The 10,496-nt window shown below is 34.1% G+C and overlaps 2 protein-coding genes across 3 annotated transcripts; both read right to left on the bottom strand.

The window, feature by feature from the left end:
• Positions 1 to 446: 446 nt before the first annotated feature.
• Positions 447 to 4,516, bottom strand: LOC116351390 (cytochrome P450 4C1-like). The gene is made up of 8 exons (XM_031783485.1): positions 4,122 to 4,516; positions 3,491 to 3,679; positions 2,175 to 2,244; positions 1,987 to 2,113; positions 1,739 to 1,904; positions 1,359 to 1,672; positions 976 to 1,099; positions 447 to 693 (listed from the first exon to the last, which is right to left on the bottom strand). Exons 1-8 carry the CDS (start codon positions 4,474 to 4,476, stop codon positions 530 to 532), a joined length of 1,509 nt encoding a protein of 502 aa, XP_031639345.1. The 5' UTR covers positions 4,477 to 4,516; the 3' UTR covers positions 447 to 529.
• A 1,409-nt stretch (positions 4,517 to 5,925) lies between these two features.
• On the bottom strand, positions 5,926 to 9,028 carry LOC116351388 (cytochrome P450 4C1-like). Of its 2 annotated transcripts, XM_031783482.1 has the most exons (9): positions 8,591 to 9,028; positions 8,322 to 8,510; positions 8,178 to 8,244; positions 7,934 to 8,060; positions 7,080 to 7,440; positions 6,898 to 7,019; positions 6,530 to 6,653; positions 6,121 to 6,330; positions 5,926 to 6,057 (listed from the first exon to the last, which is right to left on the bottom strand). In XM_031783482.1, the coding sequence occupies exons 1-8, from the start codon at positions 8,943 to 8,945 to the stop codon at positions 6,167 to 6,169; spliced, it is 1,509 nt and encodes a 502-aa protein (XP_031639342.1). In that variant the 5' UTR covers positions 8,946 to 9,028; the 3' UTR covers positions 5,926 to 6,057; positions 6,121 to 6,166. The 2 variants fall into 2 exon arrangements, with proteins under 2 accessions (XP_031639342.1, XP_031639341.1); XM_031783481.1 differs by having other exon boundaries at positions 5,926 to 6,330.
• Positions 9,029 to 10,496: the final 1,468 nt, after the last annotated feature.

The following is a 10,496-nucleotide window of genomic DNA, read 5'->3' on the forward strand; positions in this document are numbered from 1 at the left end:
CCGTTAACCCGTTCACAAACAGAGAGCGCGTGTACACACAAAAGCGAAAGTAAATCAAAACATAAGACGCAATAACAGTGGTAATAGCGGCAATGTAATCGGTTCGGAAGAGCAGTAACTGTTTTTTATGATACGCATACGATTGTCGCTTGCGAAAGAGATGTGTGAAAATGAAAACAGAGAGCGAAAGATAAGAAAGCAATTGTATATATGGTTGAATTTTAACATCATTTGCTTTGCATAACAACGCCGGACCTTCGACAATACTAAAAGTATTTCTTATTTAAACTTTTTTTTCGTTACTCGGTTTAACTTTTACCTATTTTATGATTTGTGCCAATAATAAAACAACTTTCCTCGACCCACTAACAAGAAAATTGCCTAGAACAACATGGAAACTACAATGTTATGGGTTAAAATATCATTTAATTGTTTGTTTACATGTCATTAAATCGCGATAAAATCATTCAATTCGATGAAAAAGGTCAAATATCACAGAAACAATGCGTTGGAAACGTCATTGATTGCGCTACCAAACACGTTTCTCCACACCGACCATATGTCCATTGCACAATTTCGTCGAAATTGCGAATCGCATCTCTAGCTCTGATAGTTTCAAATTTGTCGTGAATTTATAATGACGTAAAATCGCTGATAGCATCGTCTTCACTGACATCGTTCCATATAGATAACCTTTATGACGAAACCAATAATTAGTAATTAATTATTAATTACTACAACAATCTATGCAAATTCGGTCCATTTAAACGACACCAAAGCACAAAAATAGGCGAAAAATGCTAGATAATCGTTACTTGGTATATTTTAGTGTGGTTTTAATGCTGGTGAATTTTGATCGGATGAGATGAAGTTCAAGTTGATGATTTTGAAGTGAATTTTTACGAAAGATTATTTTTTGTTGGGTTTTCACGTAGAAAGAGAATTTTGAAACAAGTTTTTTAAAAGAGAAATTACCAATACAATTACGAGGTCCCGTCGAAAATGGAATGAAGGAAAATGGATGTCGTTTCGAAACATTTTCAGGCAGGAAATTATCGGGATTAAATTGATCGGATGACTTGCCCCAAATATCGACTCTCTGTGGAACAAATATTTTTGAAACTATTCAATTTTTTTTGACGAAATGTTTTTTCGATGGAAAAAGAAGGATATTTGAATTTTGACGAAATCTCGTTCGGTTCATTCAAAAATAGAGGAAACACAATTTCCATCGAATTTCTACGATTTTTTTTCAATTTTTTTGAAAATATAATACAAAATCGGTATTAATTTTGAATTCACACTTGAATTCCAAATTCTTATACGATATGCAAAGCCCATGTAATGGTATAACTCACCCGATGCAAATTAAAAATCGACAATAGCACATAGCTATCTTTCGGTATTGTACAATTGCTTATTTCAACATCGCCTATGGCACGTCGTACAAGAAATGAACCGACCGGAAGTAATCGTAAACTTTCTTTAATAACTCGATCCAAATAGCTTAGTTTCTGAAGATGTTCGTAGCTCGTATCTTCGTCCTGTGTCTTATAAACGGTCTTCAATTCATCATAAACCCGTTCTTGAATTTCTGGATACATTGCCAATAGCAAAACGACGTATGATGTAGTTAACGCTGATGTCTCCGTGCCGCCGATCAACATGGTTTCTGTATCAAATTGGTTCAAAGTTAAGAATAGCTCTCAAGTTTGTTTAGAGAAAAGTTTCCTCGTACCAACTTCTTCAATAGCCGTTTGATCATCGATTTTACGTTCATGGACTAAACTAAGTAGTCGATCAATTAAAATCTGTGGTTTTCCATACACTTCACCTGAATCACTTTCCTCTATTAACTTATATTTATTCTGTGTAATGAACTCCTCTTTTTTGATACGATAAATCTAGAAATCGATGAAAAAACAACGCAAAAATGAAACCATACACATTTAAATTTTGAACGACGACCATAAAAACGCAACTCACGTGTTTTGTTAATTTATGGAAATTATTCAAATGCTTTTGTTGCTCTTTGTATAAAGCCGTCCATCGGTACAAAAAATCCAAATGTGTCCAAAATTTGATGAAACGTTGACCGACGATATCGAAAAATCTAGAAATAAAATTCACGCCGTTATATCGCTAATGAATATGCTTAAAGTGGCTACACTCACGCCTCAATACCCTGGAGGAAATCATGGTTTTGATTACGTTGCACATTGACATCGTATCCCATTGTTGTTTCTGGGGAAATTTAATGTTTAAAAAATGACAAAAACCCGCTCACAAATAAAATCACATGTTAATTCACTTAAAATTCAATTATCGTAAATTGGAAGAAGTGACAGTAAAGTAACTGATCTTTTCACAAGAAATGCAGTGCTCATATTTTTGGCATAAATGTGTGACGGTGAAATAAATGGCGTTGGTGCCATTTGAATCGGTAGCGACCGGAATAAAGAATTTCAACAAATGTTCGATGTAATCGATATGGAATCGATAATGAGCTTTCATGTAATGTAGGCATAAAAATATATGCATAACTTGTTTTGATCGATGAAATTGAATGCTATAAACGTTTTGAAATTATGCATAAAACGCGGCCAATTATGTTGATCATTCGCTTTTCATCTCATTTTTTCTCACTCTTTCTCTTGGCCTCTCTCGTTCTCTTTTTCAAATTTGCTCTTTCTCTCGCTCTCTCCGATTCCATTAATTTCATTCCGTGATGATATAAGGCGTGGAGGCCTTGAACAATACTACCTTTTCTGATAAACATTTTCTTCGGCCGCAGATTTGGTAATATGTTATAAATCAATTAGCATTGGCCAGTTCGCGAGTTTACTGGCTGTTGAGACTGAGAGAAATAAGAGAAAGAGGTATGGAGAGAGTTGATGCATAATAAAGATAAGATAAAAAAAGATGAGATTATATCGAAATCAACTAATTGTACGAATTTCTTTATCTGAAGCAAAAGGAGTTTGCATATGAAAATCGTGTGTTTTGGCACGCAAACCATCAATATTTTTATAAAAAAATTACATAATTAAATTATCACATTATTTTTTATCGCAAAAGATCGCACATGAGATCTTTGAAAAATCTAAAACGTTTGATTCTAATTAGCCTTTTGCCACAAAAGACATCGATCAAGATGACAGTTATGTCACACTGAGTTTTTATCGCATTTCTTAATTTGTTGTCACCTTTTTTTAGCACTTCTATTCTTCAACACTTTTCTCCCGATAAAAATAGAAAATAGCACGTGTTAATTGTGAGGATTCTAGACATTTAAGTAAGAGAAAGAACTAAGAATGATCATGAATTATAGATAATTCTTCCAATTTTGGGATTGAATTTTATGCGAACATATCATTTTTAATAATCAAAAGAACGAATAAATTCACCACCGCCAACTCAGTTTGGCAGTGGATTCATTTTACTCGTTTTTTTTTGCGATATTTACTTAAATAAAAATGATAAAACTTACTTGAAACCAAGTCCAAGGTGCAAGCACTTGTGTACTTATTGATATCAAAATGTGGCTTTCCCAATTCGCGTTCAATATTTTCAACGAGAATTTTGGTTTTTTCATTGAAAATCGGAAAGAATGATTGCAAAATCTTGAGATTGAAGGATGGATTCATCAGCTTTCGAATTGGTTTCCAAATTGCGGATGCTGCAAAATAATAGATTATTATTCATTTATTATTTAATGTCAAGAAGAAGACATTTTTTGTTCTTCCTTTGTAAGGCCACTTTAAGAGAAACATTTTCTAATAAATACGGTCATGAATGTTCACTATGCTATAATAAAGCGAATGTGCACATTAGAGTACACAAAAAACAACAGCATAGTAATTATATCTTTTTTGCGTCTTTCCTTCGCAAAAATTGACCTTTGAACACTTCAAGAAAGTATAAACAAAATACATCCGACGTGTGCATCCGAAAGAAAACAACATAATTTGCATCTTATAAATTAAATTTACACTTCACCAAGCATATAAAGTCATTGGATAAATGACATTTTCATTATTTAATATTTTGATCGATTCTTCTTCGTTTTGCATTTTATTTCTCTAATCAATAACAATAAAAATCAGCGAAACCAAACTCACATGTCGCACTCATAAGACCAACTTTAGATGGATAGAATCCATAGAAATACGGTTTATCCAGGCAATTATTATTCATAAGAATCGTTTTAAAATCGTCTGGTCGATCAATCGTAATTACTAGAACTGGGCCAAAATATGATTTGTATGGTGTACTATTTTCTTTAACATAATCAACAAGCTCAACAAATAGCTTTTGTGGTGTTTTTCCAACAACTTCCAGTGAATTTCCGAGTAACGGATAGACAGGCTGTTTGATGTGCAAATGTTTCACATAACTTTCCATGTGACGCATGTGCAAAATGTATTTCACAACTCCGAAGAGCAGCAAAATTGATAATAAAATTAAAATCAGCATCGTGGAATTTTAATGCTATAGAACCACTTTAAGAACAAAACCAAATGTGACAAGATTTGCAAATAAACTGAAATAACTTCAATCATTGAATCTTTTATATAAGCAAACGGCAATCATTTTTTTCGGCAGCAAGCATCAAATCTATTTTTATTTCTGTCTGGAATAACAGTCATTAAATATATATGCGCGTTGTTTAGTAGCGTATCGTCTGAGAGTTCTTGAAGATTGTAGCACAAAAAAAACACACCAAAACAAAAACCGGCTTCATTACCATTGATCATCATCTCGTAACGAATGAGAGATACAAAACAGTTCGACGAAAATGGTGTGCAAAAAAAAACGTGTATTGTAATTTGTATTTGATGTGGTGCGGTGTTTTTGTATGAATTCAAAGATGTAGACTAGAATAATAGAGTAGCATGAAAAATATCGGAAAATCATTATTCTTAATCTAAACCAAAGATTTGGTCGAAAAATATGAAGTTTCAGAAGTTTGAACGCTGTTGTTAAAAATTTGATGCCAATATCAGAATATGGATAAATCGGCGCGAGAACCGACCGAATGACCTCCGCTCTTGCTCGAATCCGATCCGAGTCCAAAAAATTGGGAAAAATTATTAAACAATTCTCTTTTTTTAAGCCGATCGACATGCCGATCGATCAAAGCAAATGTCAAACGAAAAATTTCGACTTTTATTTTGCGGTATCAAGTTGGTAGTTATAGGCGTGAACCATGACCTCGGTTCAACTTAAAAGATTCTCATTTCCTAACCAACCTTCGCTTCCATGTGAATAACTGTTGATGTTTAACGTCATTTCAACTCAAAAGTTTGAGCCACTCTAATGAATAGACCGTGGTCAGTTACACACGGTATCGAAAGTGTGCCACTTTCCACGTGTGATTTCGAACATGCGATACAATGCTTTGAAGTTGATATCGAAAATAGTGCAGCTCATGATTATTTCTTATCTTTTTCATTTGTTTTTTTTTCGCGCAGTAAATTTAGTTCCTCAGCGCGACGTTTTCATATCAAAATCATTGACATGGTATGCTCAGAATTCAAAGTGGTTAACCGTAATCTTAATCAATTTTCACTTTTGTCACGTTATATCTTCATAAATCACCGGTTTCTTCAACATTATTACCTAGAAAATTACCCATTTGTTGTGTTGAGCAAATCGGACTTGAAGCGACTTCAAGCCATCACATAATTGCTATTCGCGATACATATAATTTTGTTGTTTTACCTTTGCTATATGACAATAAATTGTTCGGAGCGATTTGTACGTCCGTTTTGTTGTATGTTATAGTCTTATGTGGCTGCAATTAGTTAAATCGCTGTTTCAAGCGAAAGGGGTCATTAGTTACTTCGGTCAACGAATTTATTTTTTATTGCTCACAGTGAAATGGACATTGTATAACATCGTGAATAAACAAAACATCATAGAGAATTTGAAACAACAACAATTTTATTATTTTTCGAATTACACGATCAAAATAATCACAATCAAATACATCAAGATTACATCGCATTCACCATATTGTACATTTGAATATGTCACATTATTAACAGTTACATCCTAAAAGAAAAAAAAACATTTCTTAAACTTAAATACCATTTGAATTGTGGTTTTTTTACACACCGCAACTAATTTCTTAAATATGCAAATTTTGAACGTGCGTGAACGATCACCAAACACGCCGCTCCATGCCTACCATATGATGGTTACTGACTTTTAACGTTAATTCAAATTTCAATTCCAAGTCCGATAATTTTAAATCGGTCGTGAATTTATAGCGGCGCAACATTGACGAGAGGGCCACTTTCATCGAGATCATCCCATAATTGTAACCTTTTTTTCAAGTTGAGAAATGAATGATTTATTCTTGGAACGCAATGAAACTGAGTTTTAACTGAAATGATTTACGACTTTTTGCGGAAGTCTTTGTAAACGTTTTTCACTTTTTTTCGCGTGAAAAAGCCTTAAAGGTACTGCATAGTGCAGAAATATGAAAAAGCCGTTGAACAAATCAGTGTATTAAATATTTTACCTATGCAATTTCTCAGACCTCCGGAGAATGGTAAAAAGGCGAATGGATGCCGCTTGCTGACATTTTCGGGTAAGAAATGATCCGGATTGAAGTCTTCAGCATCATCACCCCAAAGATCTTGTCGCTAATTGGATGGAAAATGAAGGTATTTTTCAAATGATGTTGATGTTTCTTGAAAAAAGGTCACTGAAATCGTTTTTTTTTGTCAAAAATTCGATTCTTTTCAAAAAAAAACAACTTCATGTTTTCACAATTTTCAGTTTATTTTTTCAATTTTTGCACTTTTCTGCCCTTTTTCCGATGAAATTTTTGAGCGAAATTTTTCTCTCACAAAAAAGTCACCAAAAAATAAAAAAGTTTCAACTCACCCGATGCAAATTAAAAATGCTCATTAAAATGAATGCCTCCTTTGGTATTGTACAATCGGTGATTTGTGTGTCGGCAGTGGCTGTACGCATCATGAATGGTACCACGGGTAAAATTCGTAAACCTTTTCGTATAAAAAGGCATTAATTTAAATTTTCATTTAAAAAGGCATTAATTCGTAAACCTTCTTTAATGACGCGATCTAAGTATGGTAATCTTTGGATATGTTCATAAGTCATTTTCTCGTCTTGTGTTTCAAACATCGAATGCAACTCATTATAAACCTTTTCTTGCACGTCTGGATACATTGCAAGCAACAATGTGATATATGAAAGCGATAAAGCGGTAGTTTCATTTCCAGCGATTACAATCGTTTCGACTTGATCTCGAATAATTTTATCGTCAAGTTTTCCAGTAAAATATAATTGCAACAATTGATCAATCAACACTTGTGGCGTTTTATATGTTTCCTCGGAATCTTCGTCAATTTTCTGCTCAGCGATTCGATTTGCAGAAATGAACTGCAATTTCTTGGCTTCACATATCTTGTTTGAATGAAATAATAAAAAAAATTGTTTTTCTTGAATAGATGTTTCAAACGTTTGGCGGCTGAAAAATGACATTTTCTCGAATGAAATCAGCTATTTTTAAATGAAATATTGTTTATTAGCGGAAATTGGCAATTTTGATGATACAAAATCAACATGTCATTGTTTGAACGTCGATCAATCGCTTTGGAACGATTGGTACGACGTTGCAACGATACATTGTATTTTTGTGAGAATTTTAACCTAAATCATTTCACTGGAATTTTGGATACATAGAAACATTTTTCGAATGAAAAATTCGGAATGATCGAAAACTGAGTTTTTTTGCACTAAAACTGCGTTTCTTCAATGTAAATTAATGTAAAATATTCTTTGGAAACCCTCGTCACATTTCAATCAGTAAATTGGTTTCTTGTGAAACTTCACACATAATCAACAGTTTCCATCTGATAACTTAATCAATTTTCCACGATATTGAAACGGTAATTACCTCGTTTGTGAGATTAAACAGGTTTTCCAAGTGCACTTTTTCTTCTTTGTACAAGTCCGTCCATCGGTAGATAATATCCAAATGAGTCCAAAATTTCATGATACGTTTAGCAGCGATGTCAAAGAAACTAAAAAAAACGACACACACGTAGGAAATGACGAGGTTGTCAGTAACGAATCACAAATTGCAACACACAATGAAGTAAATGCGAACAAAAAAAAAAACTAGAAAAAATTGTATTTACGCTTCAATGCTATGCAGAAATGCGCTGTTTCCATCACGCGAATTAATATTAAAGCCCATTGTTGTCGCTGCAAAAAGAGAGATAAACAATTTTCCGAATATGAATGCGTATATTTTTGCATGTGAAATGAAAACGTTAATTTACCGCAGACCATATCCAGCGTTAGGCAGTTCATGAATGGCAAAATATCAAAATTTTTATTTCCAACTTCGTTGTCCAATTTACTAAGCATAGTTTGTGTTTTCTCATTGAAAATCGGCACAAACGATTGCAAAATCTTCAAATTGAACGATGGATTCATCAGCTTTCGAATCGGTTTCCAGAATGCACCGGCTTTTTGATGGAAAAAAGCAAAAACAAAATTATTTTCAAGTAAAATCACTTTTTGCACTGCACCATATCTTCTCTCTTACATCGTGCGTTTAAAATTCCACATGGTCTCGGATAAAATTGATATAAATAGGGTTTATCGAGACAATTTGGTGACATTAGGACCGTTTTAATGTCCTCAGGTCTGTCCAATGAAATAACCAACGCTGGTCCCATATAGCCCTTCAATGGGGTTCCATTTAGCTTTGTCACTTCGACAATTTCTTTGAATAAGCTCGCTGTCGATTTTCCGATTAATGACCACGCATTGCCCACAAAGGGAAACGATCGATTACCCATTTTCACGTGTTTTACATAACTTTCAAAGTGCCGCATGTGAAGGAAATACTTCACCAATCCGGTCACCACTAAAAACACCAGCAACGCGATTGCAATCATTTTTTCTTGCAATTGCAATTAATTTTCACTTGGATATATCTTTATTCAACGAGGTGATAAGTCGAACTAAACCCATTCCACTCAACAGACACATGTATTTATAGTCGGAAAGCGCACATGCGACAATGCGTTTTGTCTCAGCAGCGCGCGAAAAAAAACTACTGTTATGAAAAACTAAAGCACTGTAAAATGTTGTTGACTCGACAAAGTCGGTCGCACTAAACGAATACAAAAGAAGCATCGCACCTGGGCCCAAGCTGAAGAAGAAGAGGCAACAAAAATGAAAGAAAATGAAATGAGCGCGACCGCGCAATCAAATACGTAACTAATGACGGTTCATTATCCGACCATATGCACGGAAACAGCATCATATTTTCGGCATGGTTTATTACCCGCTGAAATTTATTGAATTTAAATCATTTCTTACATTTCACCGACGTTGTTGTCGTGTGCTATTGCCGACACACGCGCGCGCACAACAACAGTACTTTTTATGCGTTCTTTCACTTTTTCGCAAAGTATCAATTTCACACAGTGTAGTTTGAAATGAAACATTTACTACAAACCGATTGAAATGATTATAGGTTTTAAGGGAACAAAAAATAAAGTCGACGTTGGAACGGAAACTTCTTTTGACCACTTGGTCAATTGTGACGTTTATGAGAAATTTGAAAAGGCTATTTTTAGAAATGAGAAAACCAATTTGAAGAGTCGCACATGTCTCGTCTTTGAAAGAGTCGCAAATGGGTCGATTGTATTGTGAAGGAGAAATTCTACTGACTTTGCCCAAGTCTTCGTAAAGATCAAATTTTATTCACAAAAATCCGAATTTTTATTCGAAAAACATGGAAAAATTCACAAAATACAAGAATCCTCTAAAATTTCGAATCTCTAGCTCAAGAAAAACGTTAGAATAAAGAACAAGGCTTGATCTTTTAGTTCAATGAAAATTCGTTTACAATCAAAACAGTCGAAAAAAATGAATTATTGCAAGTAAAAATTCTTAAAAAAGATAAACTTGAAAAAATGTGCAAAAATCAGTCGCTTAAATTCGATTATGCTCGAAGCTCAAAGTGCGTTATAAAATCGCCAGCGAACATTCGGTCAAATTGGCTAAAGAATGTTGTTTAAATCTATGGCGGCGCTAGAAGGTAAGTGAAGGTTATTTTTAGCTCCAAATGTATCTAATACATGCCAATTACAAGTTTCTTATATTTATGAGATTTCATGAAATGATTTAATAGCTGGTAAATGAATGAATACCTTGTTCATGCGTGTGGTAAATATGCAATCGAGTTGCATTTGTTCCAAGTCAATTATACCAAGTGCAGAAATGTGGGCCCCTGAAATGTGTTGACCTCAAAACAAATAAACAATTTCTTCACGTCAAATGCGTATGCACACAAATGCAAACGCAAGCGTTACGCTTCGATGCCATCAAATCAAGCATAACGCAATTTATGCGTCACCTATTGACTCTTTCCCATGGAAGTTACGTATGTGGGGCACATGCAGCGGGGAGAAAACTCACTTTTCACATACAACCGCCGT

Source organism: Contarinia nasturtii, unplaced genomic scaffold, assembly GCF_009176525.2.
Source record: "Contarinia nasturtii isolate CC-2019 unplaced genomic scaffold, AAFC_CNas_1.1 Cnas_scaffold_5350, whole genome shotgun sequence".
Taxonomy (NCBI): Eukaryota; Metazoa; Arthropoda; class Insecta; order Diptera; family Cecidomyiidae; genus Contarinia; species Contarinia nasturtii.

Coding starts and splice junctions, on each gene's coding strand:
- LOC116351388 (XM_031783482.1), bottom strand. CDS start 8,945: ATGATTGCAATCGCGTTGCTGGTGTTTTTAGTGGTGACCGGATTGGTG. Junction 8,245..8,321: donor AACGCTGGATATGGTCTGCG/GTAAATTAACGT, acceptor CTCTTTTTGCAG/CGACAACAATGGGCTTTAAT. Junction 7,441..7,933: donor TGTTTAATCTCACAAACGAG/GTAATTACCGTT, acceptor CATTCAAACAAG/ATATGTGAAGCCAAGAAATT.
- LOC116351390 (XM_031783485.1), bottom strand. CDS start 4,476: ATGCTGATTTTAATTTTATTATCAATTTTGCTGCTCTTCGGAGTTGTG. Junction 1,905..1,986: donor TCCATAAATTAACAAAACAC/GTGAGTTGCGTT, acceptor ATCGATTTCTAG/ATTTATCGTATCAAAAAAGA. Junction 1,100..1,358: donor CGATTTTTAATTTGCATCGG/GTGAGTTATACC, acceptor TTTGTTCCACAG/AGAGTCGATATTTGGGGCAA.